The sequence below is a fragment of the Hyphopichia burtonii genome, assembly GCF_001661395.1.
Source record: "Hyphopichia burtonii NRRL Y-1933 unplaced genomic scaffold HYPBUscaffold_1, whole genome shotgun sequence".
Taxonomy (NCBI): Eukaryota; Fungi; Ascomycota; class Pichiomycetes; order Serinales; family Debaryomycetaceae; genus Hyphopichia; species Hyphopichia burtonii.
Genome location: NW_017963728.1, coordinates 1644435 through 1663898, shown reverse-complemented (window position 1 = coordinate 1663898; position 19464 = coordinate 1644435). Strand labels below are relative to the sequence as shown.

At 35.1% G+C, this 19464-nt stretch overlaps 12 protein-coding genes and 1 non-coding gene across 13 annotated transcripts; 7 read left to right on the top strand and 6 right to left on the bottom strand.

The window, feature by feature from the left end:
* Positions 1-3: 3 nt before the first annotated feature.
* On the bottom strand, positions 4-1059 carry HYPBUDRAFT_101884 (RNA-binding ATPase activator; the record flags this gene model as incomplete). The annotated part of the gene is made up of 1 exon (XM_020218158.1): positions 4-1059. The coding sequence occupies one exon, from the start codon at positions 1057-1059 to the stop codon at positions 4-6; it is 1056 nt and encodes a 351-aa protein (XP_020079108.1).
* A 243-nt stretch (positions 1060-1302) lies between these two features.
* On the bottom strand, positions 1303-1647 carry HYPBUDRAFT_95311 (lipid-binding protein; the record flags this gene model as incomplete). The annotated part of the gene is made up of 1 exon (XM_020223939.1): positions 1303-1647. A coding segment is annotated over one exon (345 nt), but the record flags the coding sequence as incomplete, so codon positions are not given.
* An 817-nt stretch (positions 1648-2464) lies between these two features.
* Positions 2465-5014, top strand: RIX7 (putative AAA family ATPase; the record flags this gene model as incomplete). The annotated part of the gene is made up of 1 exon (XM_020218097.1): positions 2465-5014. One exon carries the CDS (start codon positions 2465-2467, stop codon positions 5012-5014), a length of 2550 nt encoding a protein of 849 aa, XP_020079106.1.
* Positions 5015-6105: 1091 nt separating this feature from the next.
* On the top strand, positions 6106-6189 carry HYPBUDRAFT_t25. The gene has a single exon. It is a non-coding gene; the product is annotated as a tRNA-Leu (tRNA).
* A 101-nt stretch (positions 6190-6290) lies between these two features.
* HYPBUDRAFT_164614 (uncharacterized protein) lies at positions 6291-7805 on the top strand (the record flags this gene model as incomplete). The annotated part of the gene is made up of 1 exon (XM_020222670.1): positions 6291-7805. The coding sequence occupies one exon, from the start codon at positions 6291-6293 to the stop codon at positions 7803-7805; it is 1515 nt and encodes a 504-aa protein (XP_020079105.1).
* Positions 7806-8423: 618 nt separating this feature from the next.
* On the top strand, positions 8424-9125 carry HYPBUDRAFT_155005 (uncharacterized protein; the record flags this gene model as incomplete). The annotated part of the gene is made up of 1 exon (XM_020222074.1): positions 8424-9125. The coding sequence occupies one exon, from the start codon at positions 8424-8426 to the stop codon at positions 9123-9125; it is 702 nt and encodes a 233-aa protein (XP_020079104.1).
* Positions 9126-9234: 109 nt separating this feature from the next.
* On the top strand, positions 9235-9934 carry HYPBUDRAFT_151538 (uncharacterized protein). The gene has a single exon (XM_020220547.1). It carries the CDS (start codon positions 9326-9328, stop codon positions 9575-9577), a length of 252 nt encoding a protein of 83 aa, XP_020079103.1. The 5' UTR covers positions 9235-9325; the 3' UTR covers positions 9578-9934.
* Positions 9935-9936: 2 nt separating this feature from the next.
* Positions 9937-10611, bottom strand: HYPBUDRAFT_103414 (uncharacterized protein; the record flags this gene model as incomplete). The annotated part of the gene is made up of 1 exon (XM_020218262.1): positions 9937-10611. One exon carries the CDS (start codon positions 10609-10611, stop codon positions 9937-9939), a length of 675 nt encoding a protein of 224 aa, XP_020079102.1.
* Positions 10612-10870: 259 nt separating this feature from the next.
* Positions 10871-11158, bottom strand: RPL39 (60S ribosomal protein eL36; the record flags this gene model as incomplete). Its single annotated transcript, XM_020218235.1, has 1 exon — positions 10871-11158. A coding segment is annotated over one exon (288 nt), but the record flags the coding sequence as incomplete, so codon positions are not given.
* Positions 11159-11969: 811 nt separating this feature from the next.
* HYPBUDRAFT_159826 (mitochondrial 54S ribosomal protein bL28m) lies at positions 11970-12972 on the bottom strand (the record flags this gene model as incomplete). Its single annotated transcript, XM_020222457.1, has 2 exons — positions 12859-12972; positions 11970-12657 (listed from the first exon to the last, which is right to left on the bottom strand). The coding sequence occupies exons 1-2, from the start codon at positions 12879-12881 to the stop codon at positions 11970-11972; spliced, it is 711 nt and encodes a 236-aa protein (XP_020079100.1). The 5' UTR covers positions 12882-12972.
* An 850-nt stretch (positions 12973-13822) lies between these two features.
* HYPBUDRAFT_151537 (uncharacterized protein) lies at positions 13823-14249 on the bottom strand. Its single transcript, XM_020220546.1, has one exon. The coding sequence runs from the start codon at positions 14082-14084 to the stop codon at positions 13917-13919; it is 168 nt and encodes a 55-aa protein (XP_020079099.1). The 5' UTR covers positions 14085-14249; the 3' UTR covers positions 13823-13916.
* Positions 14250-14338: 89 nt separating this feature from the next.
* On the top strand, positions 14339-17225 carry SCH9 (serine/threonine protein kinase). Its single transcript, XM_020223910.1, has 2 exons — positions 14339-14398; positions 14811-17225. Exons 1-2 carry the CDS (start codon positions 14345-14347, stop codon positions 17181-17183), a joined length of 2427 nt encoding a protein of 808 aa, XP_020079098.1. The 5' UTR covers positions 14339-14344; the 3' UTR covers positions 17184-17225.
* A 643-nt stretch (positions 17226-17868) lies between these two features.
* HYPBUDRAFT_151536 (uncharacterized protein) lies at positions 17869-19309 on the top strand. The gene has a single exon (XM_020220545.1). It carries the CDS (start codon positions 17896-17898, stop codon positions 19249-19251), a length of 1356 nt encoding a protein of 451 aa, XP_020079097.1. The 5' UTR covers positions 17869-17895; the 3' UTR covers positions 19252-19309.
* Positions 19310-19464: the final 155 nt, after the last annotated feature.

Below are 19464 nucleotides of genomic sequence, written 5' to 3'. Positions count from 1 at the left end.
AGTTTAAAAAACTCTTGATAAGACATCGTTTAATTTGTCATTTGGTTTAGCCTTTTCTTTCAAGTCATCATTGGCATCAGCTCTCGTACTAGTAATTTTACGTTGTTTGAAAGTTCTTCTGATTTGTTCATCATTCGATTTATCATTTGATTTATCGCCTTTAGCTTCCTGTTTGGCTTTTCTTTTCTTTTGAATATTCGAAATCATTTTAGATTTTTCAACGTTATTAATGAAAGTCTTGTTAAGTTTAGATTGTTGAGATAATTCTAAGGTTAATTTAGATTGTCTAATTTCATTTTCTTTAGCAATTTGTTGGGTTAAATCAAACCATTTGAATCCTGATAAATATTTAATATTTATTATATCATCATAATAATATGAAGTTTTTTTCCCACCTAATTTATTACCATTTAAAGTACTAGAGCATAATTTTGCATCTTTTTTATTAACAAACTCTACCCAACCTTCGGTAAAGTTTTTCTTTTTATTACCACCGTATTTAACTCTTTTATGATAAACAATACTATCTTCAGGTTTCAAAAATAATCGATCTATTTTACCAAAACGTGAAAGCACTGAACGTAGCTTAGAAGGTTTCATATATGGTGGAATACTAGATAAATAACAAACCCCGGTTTTTTTGATTTTCTTTTGTTCTTTTTCAAGTTGTTCAGGAGTTAACTTTTTCAATCTACGGTTTCTTTTGGCTTCTTTAGCAACCATCCCGCTAGCAGATGTTGGGTCTTTCATTTCTTCATTGGGGACTTCATCATCATCTTCTTCTTCTTCATCGTCTTCTTCTTCTTCTTCTTCTTCGTCCTGAAACCTATCGAGTCCACTTGGTTTCTTTTTAGTCTTATAGAAGTCTCCGTCATCAGATTCTTCGTCGTCTTGGAAATCATCTTCGTCATCCGAGATTGGTTCAGCCTTTTGGTTGGATTTAGCTTGCGGTATCACTCTCTCCGTTTCGCTATCGCTGAAATCGCCAGCAGAGTCCGACGACTCGTCTCTTGCACTGAAAGCATCCCTGAATGCCTTTTTAGTATGTTTAGCTGCCATTATACAAAGCTGAAGTAAATGGATCAGTTAATCCCAAACTCGAGATGAGCTTGAAAAAACATTCACCAAAAGGAAAAGCAGCTTATGTGCACACCTTTGATTTTTTTTTTTTTTTTTTTACGCCAAAAACTACATTTTTACACCCATTACAATTGTATTAAAAAATCAAACTAATATATTGTATAGTTCATCGACTCGTATAAATTGAAAATATAAATGAATCATCTATTTTTTGTTTGAACCAGCAGCTTCAGAAGCACCTTCTTTAGCACCGGTAACAACACCGGAAACGTATTGAGCAGCGTTACCAATTTGTTCTTTAGCGGCATCCACGTATTGGGAAGCAGTGTCAGCTAAGGTAGATTCATCATCACCAATCTTTTTTTTGGCGTCATCATGGCCAGTTTGGATGTTATCACTGATGGTTTGGGCAAATGATTTTTGGTCTTCTGGGGTACCTTTAGCAGCGACTTTATCAAGTTTATCAGTAACTTGTTCCTTAGTTTTATCTAAAGCAGATTTTTCGGAATCTGGTTGAACAGCTTCGTTAACTTTATCAGAAACGTTTTTTCTACCTAAGTCAGACATTTTAAATATTTGTATTTATTGTTGAATTGATATAAGAAAGACAGTTCTACCTGGAGACTTCCCCTGATATTTATACACCATCCAGTAGGGTACCGCCAGCCACGGTAGAGCTGTTGATTGGACAATTGATTTTTTCCAAAATTAGATATTAGTGAATGACTAGCTACTTTCATTGCTGTGATGGAACATTCCATCTTTCTTTCAGTCCACCCGCTAAATGCATTCCTAGCCACCTTTTTCACTGTTTGGGGAAATGACTTTTTAAGACATGTCTTACAACTTGTTGCTAATTCGCCTGACCTGTGTCCCATCCGCCTCGATCCATCCTAAACTACTTCGTAATTTTTGGCCGTATCACCTGGAATTCGTTTGCTCTTGGTGTTCTACATGATCATAGTTCCCAGCAAAAACCGTCTTTTTCAGGTTAACAACCTACTAACCTGTTAGCTTATCAGTTTGAGTGTTAGCAATTGTATTAGAGTCAGTGACCTTACCTTCTATTAGCTTTTGCAACAAACAAGCCGTTGAATTTGGTTGCTCTCACATAAAAAATTAAGCAACATTCTATCAAAAGCAGTTACATCACACCGGGGTTGGGGGAGGGATTTTTGTATGCAGGCCGTCTGGTTTTGGTCGTGTATTGTCCCTCGGAGTTTGGGGTGTATGGGGGTTTTGGGTGTGTACGGGTTGGTTTGGGGGTTTTGGTTACCTGCAGGAATCCGATTTTTTTTCTTTATAGAAAATTTTTGTTAGTATATGATAAGATGAGATGGAGAAGTGAAAAATATAGAGCATTAGTGACGTTTAGCGGGCTGAAATGGTGAAAAAGAAGTCAGGTAGTCAAAGCTTGGACCAAAGGATATACGATCTCATTCACGACTTGTTGGAGCAACAAAGCTCGGAGAATAAGAAGGTCCTCGAAGATGCAAATAACGATGAAGGTGATGACGGTGAAAATGATCCCTTTGCCCATATAGCTCTTGCTAAAGACTTACAACTGTCTAACATATTGGTATATGTTCAGTCAAAGGACCTTCAGATGAGAAGAATGAAGCGTGCTATATTGGAGAAATCAATCGATGCTGTTTTGAAATTGATCAGGGAAGAAGAAGCAGAAGAACTTGAAGAGGTTATATTGCAAAGAGAACAAGCTAAAGTCGAGGAAAGTCTCAAGAATGATAGTGAGTTTGAAGGGGTGGACGAAAATAACCTAATGGAAGTTAAAGACTCAAATGCATTGAACAAATCAGTAGTATCTATGTGGAGTAATAATTCTGAAAATTCCAAAGAACAAGAGAAGTCGGAGGAAAGTGATGATAAGAAACTGAAGAAAAGAACCAAAGACTCTTCCAAGCAATTAACCAAGAAACCAAAAAATAAAATCGATCATACTCCTCCAACTTCGACTTTATCTTCGCTTGGTGGATTGACTACAATCACCACACAATTAATGGAATTGATTGGTTTACCAATATTACATCCAGAAATATATGCTTCAACTGGGGTAGAGCCACCTCGTGGGGTCTTGCTCTATGGACCTCCTGGTTGTGGTAAAACAACAATTGCAAATGCATTGGCTGGAGAATTACAAGTTCCCTTCATAAATATATCGGCTCCTTCAGTAGTTAGTGGGATGTCGGGTGAATCAGAGAAAAAATTAAGAGAAATTTTCGAAGAAGCAAAGCAAGTTGCTCCTTGTCTTATATTCATGGATGAAATTGATGCTATTACACCAAAGAGAGATGGTGGTGCTCAACGTGAAATGGAAAGAAGAATTGTGGCTCAGTTACTTACTCTTATGGATGAATTGACTTTAGAAAAAACTAACGGTCAACCAGTCATTGTCATAGGTGCTACCAATAGACCAGATTCTTTGGATTCAGCATTGAGAAGAGCCGGCAGATTCGATCGTGAAATTTGTCTTAATGTACCTAATGAAGATCAACGTTGTTCTATAATACAGACAATGACTTCAAATTTAAAATTAAAAGATGGCGAACAATTCAATTTTAGAGAATTAGCAAAATTAACTCCTGGTTATGTTGGTGCTGATTTAAAAAGTTTGGTTACCGCTGCTGGTATTGCTGCAATTAAGAGAATTTTTGAAAGCTTAAGTGAACTAGAAGAAGAATTATTAATGAAAGATATAAATTCAATGGAAATTGATCAAAATTTAAATGACAGTCAAATAACTTCAAATGATCAAGCATTAATACCCAATAATACTTCAGTGACAAATTTTGAAAATAAGTCGGACTTGGAAAAACTTTCAACCATTCAAAAATTCCTCATAAAACATCCTAATCCTTTAACCGATGATCAGCTTGCTCCATTGTCAATTACTTATGAAGACTTTTTAACTGCATTACCAACTATTCAACCTACTGCCAAAAGAGAAGGCTTCGCAACCGTTCCTGATGTCACTTGGAATAACGTTGGTGCATTAAACCATATTCGTATGGAATTACATATGTGTATTGTTCAACCAATTAAAAAACCAGAACTTTATGAAAAAGTTGGTATTACTGCTCCTGCAGGTGTTTTAATGTGGGGGCCTCCAGGTTGTGGTAAAACCTTATTGGCAAAAGCTGTTGCTAATGAGTCCCGTGCAAACTTTATCTCAATCAAAGGACCTGAATTACTTAATAAATATGTTGGTGAATCTGAACGTGCTGTTAGACAAGTTTTCCAAAGAGCTAGAGCTTCTGTTCCTTGTATCATATTTTTTGATGAATTGGATGCTCTTGTCCCAAGAAGAGATGCTTCATTATCTGAATCTAGTTCTCGTGTGGTTAATACTTTATTGACTGAATTAGATGGTTTAAATGATAGAAAAGGGGTTTTCGTCATTGGTGCTACCAATAGACCTGATATGATTGATCCAGCAATGCTTAGACCAGGTAGATTGGATAAAACATTATATATTGAATTGCCAACTAGCGATGAACGTCTTGATATCTTAAAAACTTTGGTTAAAGCAAATAATACCCCATTAGATGGTGATGTTGATTTAAGATCAGTTGCAAATGATGAACGTTGCAGAAATTTCTCTGGTGCTGATTTATCCTCTTTGGTCAGAGAAGCTGGTGTTTTGGCTTTGAAAAAGAAATTCTTCAAAGGCCAACAGATTCTGGAATTAGATAAATCCGGTTATTATGACGCTGATGAAATTAAAGAAGTTGATAACGATTTCATCGTGGTCACTAATGAAGACTTTCACCGTGCTTTATCTTCGATTAATCCAAGTGTTAGTGATAAAGATAGAGCTAAATACGAACGTTTAAACAAACGTATGGGTTGGAGTGTCATCAATGAAGTCAAAGAAGAAGAAGATAAGAAAACTGAAACTCCTTCTGACGCAAAATAATTTCTTCCCTGAGCATAGAATTAATAGACTAATAACGATACACAACGAGATTCTTGACAACTTTGTAGACTACATACAATCTTTAAACGAGAGAATACCGAAGCGTGGATTAAAATGTAATGGTTATCAGGTCGCACAATTCTCTTCCCGATTTGGGGTGCGTTTTTTTCTTTATTTTTGTTTTTTGCGGCAATACAAAACACCAATAGTAGAAGACATGGGAGGAGTCGTATCTTCAAAGCAAGTGCCAACCACGCCTGTGTTGTCAAATAACATAGTTTTCTTGAAAGGTGAAAGGTACTGGACGTTTTTTCGTATTTAGCTCATGTGTAAAAAATCTTCTACAAACGATTTTTGTGGAAATTTTGTTTCTTTCTTGAAAATTTACTTGATATTCGAATTTTCATTTTTTTAGGAACTTTTTCAAAATCCGACCTTTGATTGATACTCAGGTCTGGATCTAATTGACTTGAGCAGCAGAGCTTCCATGTTGAAATATAGCCGAGTATTATAGAGAGTCTTAATGACTTGGCTAACCAGCAGATGTCAGAAGTTTGAAGTTAGGGTCAATCCTTCTATATTAAGTAGAAGTACTTTTGAAATACGTGATTACTTGAATTTAACGTCAAGTAGTCAATTTACCATCAAATCATATTAAATGAGCCACAAACATCCATATAGACAGTATAACTGATCTTTTCATCATAAAGGAAAACAAAACTACACACTCTGCTCAGATATCTCACAAAACATTATATAGCTTCTTCCTTTATGTCATTAATTTGGTTCAACATAAAATATCCAAATTTTCTCAGAGACTGAATCCGCTTCAGCTGAAGAAATATTTGCTGTCAACGGTTTTAGCGAAAGTGCCAGAAAGTTATAATGATAAAAATGTGATTTCATCTCCCGAGATTTGAGAGTTGGAATTCAAAACTTCCAGGATCTAACTTGAAGGCCTCTAGCATTCAATAGGGTAAAACTAAGCTATGAAAAGGGTAAGAAAAAAAGTTTGAAAAATTGCAAAAATATTAGTATAGCTAAAACAAGTAAGAACTTAATAAACCACCCCCAAAAATCAATATCGAAATGGAGGGTTGGCCGAGTGGTCTAAGGCGGCAGACTTAAGATCTGCTGGACAGTTGTCCGCGCGAGTTCGAACCTCGCATCCTTCATTATTTTTTTTTATTTTCGAAATCTTTTAAATTCTTCCATTTTTCGCAACACATTAGTTCTTTGTAGTTGAAACACCACATACCACTATATCCAGCTACAAATGTCCCTAAACCAAGACAAATATCATGCTAATGGTAGTTTACCTTTGCCAGACACATCAAGAAGTGTTTTTGAATCTCCCGAGTTCAAAAATCATGAGAAGAGGGTAGTTGATGGGGAAAAGCTACATAAGATTTTAGGCGGCTTTAACGATATCAACGGATTCGATCCCAAAATATTCGGGTTTGAAGCAGGAAACAACATGATGAATATGCTCAACCTTGATTTTGAAGCAAAGACTTTTGAAATATTGAAGGCCCATATCTTGAGGGTTATGCTTTTATTGACTATACATATTCAAATGCAAATCTTGAGCATTTTCAATGTGGTCAATGATATTATGGAGTTGGTAGCTATTATTTTGCTCTCACTTTCAATGGAAGTCCAAGATAAAGCAAGTTATTCCATGGAAAACAACTTTCACGGGTTGAGAGGGAAGGTTGCAAGGATTTATTACTCATTTATTCTTTTACCACTGATTTGTGTTCGTGTTGCATACCATATTGGTGTTTGCTACTCTCCAACTGCAATAAGTGGTATCCAAGACGGTTTGCCTTCGAAAGAATACATTCCAGAAAGTGTAACCTTACTTTTAAAGATGAATCAGTATACTGTTGTTCCACCACCAAAGCTCCCCCAACCCTGGTTGGATGCAAATAAAAAAATACAAGTTCCTTCGAAGAAAGAAGTTCAAACTGTTCTTTCGATCAGAAATGAATTTTTCACTCAAAGAGGTACTTTTATGGCTCTGGAAAAGCTACGAATCTCAAGTGAGATAAGTAGATTTGTGTGTTGGAATTTGTTGATTCCAGGAGTTGAACGGATAAACGTGTATGAGGAGTTTGGCTATTTATGGTCCGATTCATGCAGCGCTCCAGTATTAGAACAGTTAAGGGTTTTGGAAACCTTGATTATTAATGAGTTACATTCTATGAAAAAGGATAGAGCGGTTTCCATACGTAAGATCAAGTTAGTTTGTATCTCCGGGGAAGTCACCCTTGACATGTCATTTGATAATTTAGACCCTGTTGCAACTGTGTTAAGCTCTTATGACGAAGATTATACTCCAGGTAACGATCAAACGTTATATGTTTATCTTTGTGATAAACTGAACCGTGATCTATTGGGAAACCAGTCAAATGAGACAATTCCTCAAATGACAGATTTAATAGTTGCAGCCGATAAAAAAAACTCATTATCTTTACAGACGCGAGGTTATTTCGCAGTTGACAGCTACAATAATTTGAAAGAGTCGGTGGTTTATTCTACGGCATCCAGATTTGGATATAATGTTTACTTAAAAGCTTTATTCTATTACTCCAAAAGCTTGGTGAAGGAAACAGATACCGACAGATCTTCAGTAACTGTTTCTTCACAGAGTGTAACCAGTCAGGGTCTGGCACCTGGCCACTATTTAGTTAAGTTTTTCCAAAGAATTCTTCAGTTAAGACCCTTTGATGTCAACTCTAGCGTGGTACCAATGGAAGATGAAGGCCATTCTGAATCTAATCAATAGGTAATTTCTATATACCTGTAGAAATTATTGTAGAGGTTTGGGTCTATGCGAGCGAAAAACAATAGAAAAAGGGTAATGAGGATTGTCAACAGACTAAAACTAATCTGACAGATAAAAGAAGAAACTGTTTACCACAGAACACAACCTTTTATATTCACATTTTAGTTGATTACAAATACTGAGTTTAAATATCTAGCTAGATAAGACCCACTTAGGCCTTAACAGTCACGCAGAATCCCAAACAAATACAGCATAGTCAAGACCGACAAGTGAACAAGTCAATATATAATGATAAAGAATGTCAGATTTATGAGACTTGATAGAAGGATATTGGGTAATCCGGTAAAAAACATTCATTACGGTATATCGAACAGCAAGTATCGACTGAGCTTTAGGATTCAAACTCGATATTTTACAACTGGGAACAATAGACTTATGTATGCTAAAGACCGATCCAAAACTCAAACATTGAATGCTAATGCCCAGAAAGACGATAGCCGCTTAAATCTTTCAGATGATAGAATCAAACAGCAAATCGGTGATAGTTTATCGATTGAGGAGCCAGAAAAGACCATCTTGTTGGATGAAAACGAAACAGAAATCGTCGAGAGCGAAGAAATGAAACAGGACGATTTTTTAACTACGATTTTCGAGAATATGGAACCATATATGGATACATATCACGTATTTACAGAATTAACTGAAAGTGGATTTACTGATAGTCAAGCAGATGAAATTATAAATTTACTTATTGTTCAATTAAACTCTAAATTATCCAAGTTATCAACCAAATATTCACAACTTTATGAATTAGAGAACGAAGAATATCTTTATGAAAGTGCCCAGCAAGAATTAAGAGTTGATTTTACAAGATCAAGAGAACTGCATATCAATGAATTAATTAATTCAATCAATATAATTGAAAGAGAATTTCATATATTATCTGATGAATTAAATAATCAGTTAATTCAAATGAAAAATGATACTCAAGTTGCAATAAGTGATCAAAAATCCGAAAATACCTTACTTTCTAAAAGAATTATATTAAGAATTCAGGAAACTAATCATAAAATTACTACTGAATTAAATAGTGCCATGAGATCCGAAGTCGAAAGTTTAAGATGGCATTTCTCAAGATGGGGGTTGTTAACTATATTGATTGCAGTTTTCGATGCTGCAATGGTTTACTATATTCATAAATCAGCAACCACTAGAAGAGAAAATGAAAAGAATGAGTTCATTCCATTAATAATCTATGAACCAAGTGAATACGACGAAGATGACTATCATACCGACTTAGATAAGAGTTTAATCAACTAACCTTTTCTATACGATTTACGAGAGCATATACATATTTATTATCATTATTAAGACCTTGTAGATTAGTATTGTCATGCTTTTTGTAGACTGGGTGTACGGATCTAGAAAAAAATCAGCAAGCAATTTGCACATCTGCAAAACTATAAATTTACAACTCTTTCCACTTCTTTCCCACATTCATTAACGAGTAAATCATTACAATGCCAACTTCAGAAACGTGCAAACCCAAAGCCTGTGCTATCCAAGATTGCTTATCAGCAAATGGATACAACGAATCCAAATGTTCTGATCTCATTGACAAGTTATACTTATGTTGCAAGAACATGTATGAAAAAGAAGGACCCGATGCTCATAGTGTATGTTGTCCAAAGTTGAGTTTATTGAACTTAAAGCTCAAACAACGTGAATTAGGTAAAATAGATGCAGAATTACTTGATCATACAAGAAAATAATATATATAAATTGTTAGTTTAGAACCGCGTAGTATATCCACAAGATATACACGACAGATCGAGGCTGGTAAAAACTCTTGATCTAAGGCTTACCCGAGCACGAAAAAACTACATAGTAGTTATCGATTATATGTGGAAGTGATCATATAAACCGTGACTCTAATGGGCGCCTACTATTAAAGACATTGTATAAAGAAGAAAAAACTATTAAATTTCAATCTTGGGGGAAACTTTTGTCCTTTTATACTCCAACTCATCGGAAAAAAATGCGATGCGCCGGGTAACTGCACTATACCTCCATACACCTTATATATTAATAAATATATCATATACATTGATAATGTACATCTATTTACAGTCTAATCTTTCAATCCCGGGTCGATTTGTTTCTTATCATAATCACGGGGGTTAGGGAAATAGGATTTCAAATCACTTTCATCCTTCAACCACATTGCTTGACCGGTGATATTTTTACTCGAATAATCAGCTTTTACGTTTGATTCAAATTGTTTAATGACCTGATCGATATCAATTGGGTTTAAGCCGGCTTCCTTCAATTGTTTTCTTAGTAAGGCGATGTGTAATGACATTTTGAAATCTCTTTTTGAATGTTCTCTTCTTTCTTGTAAAATTTGAACGTCTTTTTGTTTATTATAGTTTAAGAATTTAGCTTGTTCGACTTGGAATCTCTTTAAATTGATACTATTTAATTCTTTGTTAACTTTTTCTAATTTGACTCTAGTTGAATAGTTATCAATTGCTAAATAGGAAAGGACACCAATTGTTAATAATGAAACGAATTCCCGAACAAATCCGGATCCTCCATTACCAGTACCATGGCCCATTGAAGAAGGGGGAGTCGGAGGTGATGCTGCAGTTGGAATTGTACTTGGTGGCGATGAAGAAATTGACTCGACTTGAGTCATTTCTTCACCAAAAGGACGAGGAGTTGAATTTGGATTATTAAAATGGGTTGGGGGTGAAGACAAAAGCCTTTTAGGTAGTCTTTGCAATGATCGACATCTATGAGACATTTCCAGGGAGTTTGTTTGAGCTTTGAAAGTAGTATTGGTACAAGTAGTAATGGTATAACAAATATATGGGGTTTGATGGCGGATTCAACTGAAAAAAGAGTACTGAGACGTACGGGTTTTTTTTTCTTGAAAAATTTCAACGTACTAATATTACATCTACAATAAAGATTACCAATAAGTTTATTAAATTCCAAAAGGAAGATTTAAGAAGATATTAACAATGTACATAAAGAAATTTGTTTTTGAAACATTAAATAATTTAATGTCTTCTTGATTCAGCAATAACTTTTTGCATTTCTTCAACTTTTCTTAAAGCTCTCTTGTGAGTACCTAATCTCTTTTTAGCTAATTTCTTAGCTCTCTTTTCACCGGCATTTCTGATTAATTCAATTAATCTTCTTTCATATGGAGCTAAACCAGAAACTTCTTTAACAATGTTTCTAACGAAGTCGGTTCTTTTAGATAAAGCACCTTTTCTGTAAGAAATTTTTGGGGCAACTTCTTTAGAGACGGTCTTGTGACCTTTGTTTAAACCAACAGCAATACCTATAAGATTGTTAGTAATTATTCATAAATGAGTGAATGGACTGACGACTAGACTGAAAGACTAAGAACCGAACAACTAACCGGTAACTGAAAACTGTCTGAAAGCCACCTGAAAACTGACTGAGCTATTTCGTCTAGCTTATCAAATAGCTGAGCAAATAGTCAACAAATAGTTAATATTAATGGTTATACTATAAATTGATCAATCACATAGATTATAGATATTCGTCTATAAGATGAAAAGGAAATGAAACGATAATACCACGTTCTTCATTTGAACATCAATAAAGATTCTTGAACTTAGGATCTCTGAATAACTTCAGGTCATCCCAACAGTTCTACGTTTGAGTTCACAGTTCAAATTCACAGTTCAAAGTTCAAATTCACAGTTCAAAGTTCAACAGTTCACGGACGTTTGATCTTCCACCAGTCAATCACACTCTCTTTCATTAGACACAGGGGTCTCATGGATATCACATACCAGAACGAGCCATTTTTGATTATTTAATGATATAACGGTAATAACAGAACAAGAAAGAAGAGCTCTATAATAAGTATCTTTTTTCACTTTTTTTTTTCCCACTCACTCACACCGCCATAGTTAGGATGTTAGGGTGTAGATGAGGATGCGGTAAAAAATTTTCGGAGAGCGAAGAGTGCACATTGCAATTTGCCAAAAAGGTGAAACTGCGTGCACGTGACGCCTGTGACTGCTTTTTCTCTTCATATCCATACACCAGGATACTTAGCACACTTATACTTAGCACATATAGTTAGTATAGTTATTTATTAGCTATTTACATATATACAGATTATATTGAGATTTGGGAAAAGTCATAATTATAGTGGAGTAACTTATCGACCAATTCTTTTGTGGTCAACACAGTGTGGGATTTTAAGAATTGGTTAAAGTCAATTGGATAGTAATTATCTTTGTAAACCAAAGGGAACAATTCTTTTAATAATTGCTTTCTACCAACGGTAATTTTTTTACCATCGTCATGGATGTAGTAGACTTGTTTCCCGTCAACTTGTCCTAATTCTTCCAACTCTTTTAATTTTAAGATTTCAAAACGTAATTGCCAGCCTTTTAAACCTAAAGTTTTAACTCTAGCTGGTTTATCTTTAGTCAAATAATTATCCAAACCGCCTTCTTTGTCAATAGTTTTCAAGACCCTGGTGGCCACTCTCATCTTCAATGATTTTTGTAATGTTTCTGACCATAACGTAGTATTAACAATATGAGGTAAGTGAGTTCTTAAATTTTTATTCTTACCGTTTTTAGAACAGCTTTTAGAACTACTTCTTTGTAATCCTCCGTACAATCCTCTGTTTTGACGCTTGAAGTATAATGGCTCGTACTCGTATTCTGGAATGGTTGGTTTATAGTAAGGTATTGGTACGTTTGGTCTCTGATCTCCTTCTTTATAGATCGTCTTATCAATTGGTTTGGCGTATCTGGTGATTTTCCAGTATTTTTCAGCCGCCTTTTGAGGGGTGCTATTACTGAACGCCCTTATCCCAAAGGGTACCGATACCCTGGCTTGTACGATGCTCGAACGTATGAAATTCATGCTTGTCGTTGTTGATCCACTTGTTCTTGTAATTGGAAAGCTTTTATTTTTCATCATCGAGAGACTGGCGTGTTGAGGGTACACAAAACACCCGTACATTTATCCTTTGTTTCCACCAGTACCTCACCCTTCGGCAGGCCCGTAAGCCATTTACAGCTAATTGATAAGAATGAAGTCTGCTGACCACTAAGCGAGCCCGTGAATTATCAAATGCAGCCTAAATACAGTTTTTTTTCCACCTACAGAAACGATCAGAGCTAGTTGGTGTAAAGGTGTAGATGGTATCAAAAATACGGCAGTAGAAGCAGGATAATACGTCAAAATTGTGACATGATGTTTTGCTGAGGGAAACAAGGTCCCAAAATGGTACTATGGGATCGCGTGCATGGTGTCAAGAGATAAGCCTATATCCAAGGTTGGTTTTCAAAATACCCCTTAGTCAGTGCTTTTAAAGCCATTTAATTAACGGTAAAGGGAATAGACTATATATATATACACCTTTGTGCGTGAGCTTTACAGAGCATACAAGTTTCTGAGTATGTTTTTTTTGATTGTTTTACTTGTTACTTCGGTAATGCTCTTTCGCTGAACATTGTGTATCGATTCGCCGGGGTGGGTGATAAGTACAGCGAGGGGCTCGCCAACGTTAATATTTCGAGTTTATGTGCTTTAGAGTATTTGGGAATGGTTTGGCAAACCAATGCGTTTGGCTATCGATTGGGAATTATTCTGTAGTGAAATATAGACATCCAGGCATAATGGAATTCCCCCCCTGGTTCCAAACTAGCCCACTACCCAAGATTGGAGATCCAGAAACGTTAGACTCGTTGCTTTTGCCCTTAGACGAATACGATCCGGACACTGATTACTGCGCTATTGTCCAGCAGCTGAGATCTGATTACATACAAGCCATTCAAGAGTTCGGACCGGTCGAGTACTTGACGGTTCATAGTTCGTTTGCGAAGGAAGATGCTGCTGAATAACTACATATTCTTACACTGGTCAATTTCTGTTTCGTTAGATCTGGTCCTCTTATCGATACTTAATAAACCTGATTCATTAAACCAGTCGAAGCTTCTGCTGAGTCTGGTGATTATAAATTTATAGCTGTAGGGGTTTTATTGTTTGGATAGTGAACCATATTGTTTTTTAAGTTAATTTCAAACAACCAGACTAAGTCCTCCATTACTTCATTCTCTTTGTGAACTTACGCTTGTATAATTCCGAGCTTGAGTACCACGCAAGCTCCTGGGTATGAAATGTTTGTATAGAAGTGCCTCCCCCTATAGGTATGGGTTGCGAAAAGAATTCTTCTTTTTGCTGCAAAAAAACAATTTTCAATAAAAACACCATCGAAAGACTGCTCTACTCCCAGCGTTTATCCTGTTGATTATTCAATATTAGCTTTAGCCCTCGTGATCAATTACACAAACCAGGAATTTGGATTCTTCACAATTATACATAAACAATATACTAAAAAGCTTAAGCACAATAATTTTCTCACAGCATGGTTATTCTCAACCCGTCATCTCTTCTGATGTTATTTGTACATCGCAGAAAAGTATACATACAGCGACAAGCCGACAAGCCGACGTAGAGTATTTGGCACTAGAATGTCATCCGCCCCAACTTTATCCATCGCTTATCCACTTCCCCATCGCTCATACGTTAATCAGTACTATTCCTATCAGATGTGCTATTACCAGAAATCGTCTTTACAATACTTAAACTCCCGTTCAGCTTATCCAGCCCATCGCACCAATTAGCCAATCCCACCAACCCAATTAGCCATGCGGTACCCACGCCACCAATGTAAGAATAAATGAGATCCCATAACCCTTAAATGAAAAACAATGATAATTCAGTTATCTCATCGTTAATCGTTGAAAAAAGCTTATTGCGCACACACAAAACACTAATAGAAAAAGAAAGAAGAAGAAAAACAGTGAGAAATAGCTGGGAAAAGGGCAAAAAAAAAAAAAATTAGAAACGCCCTCCCTACTTCATTATCAATAACAGGAGAAGAGTAACCGTCTTTCTTAAAAGATACAGTAACATTCCTTTCTAACAATGGCTGAGTTTGCAAAATCCATCTTTGGATTTGGCGGGTTTAAGAAGGATTCAAATTCTCCATCTCAACAATCATCATCATCATCTCATTTAGCCAATGATCAAATTTACTCTGATGACCAATATTATAGTCAAGAGACAAACCCCAGTCAAGAGAATCAATTTGGTATTGATTCCTTTGATGCAAACGATAATCGAAAGAAGTTTTTACCTAAAGGATTGGGTAAAATCACCCCTACCACTGCAGTTTCAACCAACGGGATGGTTTATGGTACTACCTCATCAAATATGAATGATGAATCAAATAATCAAATGGAAAATTATGATTCTGAAAACTACTTGAACCAAACATTTCAAAAAAATCAACAACAAAGTCAACAATATCAAAAATCCCAACCTTGTGTATCACAATTATCTAAAAATAATCATCATTTACAACAACCTCAATCAACAACTACTAGAACCACTATAACTAATGATAAATCTGGTCAGCCAATTATCATCACCACCGATGAAACCGGTCAGAATTTGAACCACGACCTGAAAAACAGTGCTCAACCAAAGGGGAAATTAAAAGTTTTAATCATCGAGGCCCGTGATTTATTGGTCAATGAAACTTCTCAACCCTACGTTGTGTGTACTTTTGAAAGTTCCGAATTTGTTACTAACGCTCCTAATTCTTATGGTAAATCTCCAAATATTCATAATCATAATCATAATCATCAAAATAATAATCATCATATAAACCTGCATAATAAAACTCATAATAACCATGCATTACCAGTTTTAAATCATGATCAAAAAAGACCCACTATGTTTCAAAGACAATCTTCAACTCAACATCTTAATTTTAATCATCGCAATAACAATCAACTGATGGATACTTCAAGTGATAGCTCTTCTATTAATAGTTCTCATCCTTTATGGAATCATGAAGCTACTTTTGACGTTGTGGGTTCAAAATCAGAATTAGATATTTCTGTTTATGATGCTGCTCATGATGATGCCTTTTTAGGTCACGTAAGAATTTTCCCTTCCACTAACCGTTCAACTTCCAATAAACTAATAAACGCTGAATGGTATCCTTTAAAAGCCAGAGTGATTGGTGAACGTGTTTGTGGTTCTTTGAAAATCGAATGGCAATATGATTCAACTGACAGTAAAAAACTGTATGGCCCTGATGATTTTGAAATTTTAAGATTATTAGGTAAAGGTACTTTTGGTCAAGTTTATCAAGTTACTAAACGTGATACTGATCGTATTTATGCAATGAAAATTTTACTGAAAAAATTAATTGTTAAAAAGAAAGAAATTGCTCATACCATTGGTGAACGTAATATTTTAGTTCGTACTTCTGCTGCTGCTTCTCCTTTTATTGTTGGTTTAAAATTTTCTTTCCAAACTCCAACTGATTTATATTTAGTTACTGATTATATGTCTGGTGGTGAACTTTTTTGGCATTTACAAAAAGAAGGCAGATTTCCTGAAGACCGTGCTAAGTTTTATATTGCTGAATTGGTTTTAGCTTTAGAACATTTACACGATAATGATATTGTTTATCGTGATTTAAAACCAGAAAATATCTTATTAGATGCAAATGGTCACATTGCCTTATGTGATTTTGGGTTATCAAAGGCTAATTTAAATAATGATGGTACTACTAATACTTTTTGTGGTACTACCGAATATTTAGCCCCAGAAGTTTTATTAGATGAATCCGGCTATACTAAAATGGTTGATTTTTGGTCTTTAGGTGTTTTAATTTTTGAAATGTGCTGTGGTTGGTCTCCATTTTATGCAGAAAATACTCAACAAATGTATAAAAATATCGCTTTTGGTAAAGTTAGATTTCCAAAAGAAGTTTTAAGTGCTGAAGGTAGATCTTTTGTTAAAGGGTTATTAAATCGTAATCCAAAGCATAGATTAGGTTCTATTAACGATGCTAGAGAATTAAGAGCTCATCCTTTCTTTCAAGATATCGATTGGAATTTATTAAAATCAAAAAGTATTCCTCCTCCTTTCAAACCTCATTTAGCTTCGGAAACTGATACTTCAAATTTCGATCCTGAATTCACTAATGAATCAACTTCTTTAATGAAAAAACAAATGGAATTAGCCACTACTCCTTTATCTCCAGGTATTCAAGCAAACTTCAAAGGTTTTACCTACGTTGATGATTCTGCAATGGATGATCATTTCGGTAAATCTTTACGTTACAATACTTTTAAAAACCCCGGCTCCTTCATTCCTGGTAATCCTAATTTACCTCCTGATGAAGATGTTATAGAAGATGGTCAAATTGACGAAGAAGATGAAATGGAAATTGACCAAGATCAACACTTGGCGGATGAAGAATTCGTCAATGGAAGGTTTGACTTATAGATATTTGCAATTTCAGTCTGTCTTTCTTTTTCTTTTTTTTTTTTTTTTCAAAAAATAAACTTTATTTCTTGTATTATTATCCTTTTTCAATTCTAACTCAAATCATTTTGTCAATCCTTTGGAAAGGAAATTGTTATTACTAGTTTGGTTTCCCATGTCCTCGTGCTACCCTTTAGACTGTTTTTTTGTTTCCCACTTTTTCTTTAATTTTTTTTTGTTTTTGTCTACGTTGTTCTTGCTGCCCAACATCGATATTCTGACTTATTGGTATCAGACGACATTTGATACTAGTCATTCTGGAGCTCGATGCTGTTCGATTATCATTCCTTTCCTTTTATTAAATGAAAACCGAAAAATAATTAAAAAAAAAAACATTATTTAAATCCGATATTTATTATTTATGTCATAAATCATGGTGTCATATCCTCTATTTCTTTTCGTACTATGTTTCTCTGAATTCCTTCTCTCGTCTTGTGCTTCTTCACGCTCGTTAAATATTATATACTTATATATGTTTTAATAGATTCGTAATAATTATAATTTTGCAATCATTGGTGTGGAGGAGAATTCGTGCGACGCTCAAAGAAACCTACCAGTTTTTTTTTTTTTTTTTTTTTTGAGTTTTGGTAAAACAAAACAAAATGAAATATAATCAATTTATCTAATCAAGATTGAATAATCTATATTTCTCTGGAAAGAATTATTCGTAAGAATGCCTAGACGAAGTCACCAGCCCCACAGGAGGCCAATGCCCCATCATGCGGTAGGACAACAAATGGCGCAACCACAAGTGGCTAATCGTCGTTCATCGATGAAAGAAGATGCATCAGTTCAGCTACACGATGAAGCAGATTTAATAAGTTTTAGATCGGATGCATTGAATAGATTTATAAACAATCACGAGTACCTTGAGAATGTTGCTTCCAAGCCAATTCATATTCTGAAAATCATACCACCGGCTTCATTTCCATTGGAAGCGCCACTAAGCTCCAAAAAAAATCGTATAAGTAAACCAACCAAAGAACAATTGTCATCACTTTTAAAGAACATTAAACCTGATGAATTGTATTTTGGTGACGTGGATTTGATGAAAGCCAAAAATGAATCATTATTGGAGGAAATTGAAGAACTTAAACAAGAAAAGAGTCAAGTATTTGATAATGATGGTGAATACGTTTATAGAAAGGAAAAAATTGATAAATTAGCCGGGTTACATTCTAAATTATACAGTTCTGAATCAATCGATGACATCGAAAAAGAATTGCAGCAATCCATCGAAGGTTATCAAAAGAAATTTGGCAAACAATATAAATCTATATTAGATACCAAGCGTTATTCAATACCAATTACAGAAATATCCTCAAATTATGAAATCACCAAGGCCCCTGCCAATTACAATCCAAGATCAATTAACTCATTGATAAATATCGGAGGAAATAATGGTGGTCCTGTCAATTTAAATAATCATGATCCAAACGTTGATATGTCCCATTTCACTGGCGGGATGTCGTTCATGAATCTGATGAACAATGTTGGCGATCACCATGACCCTAACAATCCTAATAACAATCAAGATTTCCAAACTTCTACCAATAACAACAATGTAACCCCAAGAAATAATGATATTCATAAAAATTCACCAGGATTGACCTCCTCAAATATTCAAGCTTCTCAAACCTCACCAGACAAGGACAATTTACCATCGGATCAGCAAACCAAAATCGAACTGTCAAACTCTACTAACAATTTCCATCCAAATGATATTCATATTTCAAATGACGATCTAGGCCTTTCAGTCACAGATAATGACAAAGCCAACGAGAAACACGACGGCAGTCTTGCCCTCAACCAAGATTCACATCATCAAGATCATGCTGGTATGGTAGATGATGATATCAATCATTTGTTAAGTAATGGTAACGATGTAATAGATTCAAACCATCTGGGTATAGTGAATGATGACATGGGAGATCTAATAAACTTCCAGGATGAAGATGAAGATGGCATGATGTCCAGCCATGCTTTTGACAATGACTTCTTGAGTCAAATCGATCATTCAATGGAATAATTTGTATATTAGTAAATACTTCTTCCACTGTATAATTAATGAATGACTGACTTCCGTACACCACACGAGTACTACTCTGTTTTTTTTTTTTTTTTTTTTTTTTTTTTGATTTGTTTGTTTGATTTCTTTGTTTCCGTACGCTTCCCTCTGTCATTTTTGTTTAAAAAGTTTGAATTGTTTTGATTCTGGAGCGGGTACCGTTACGTGGACAAA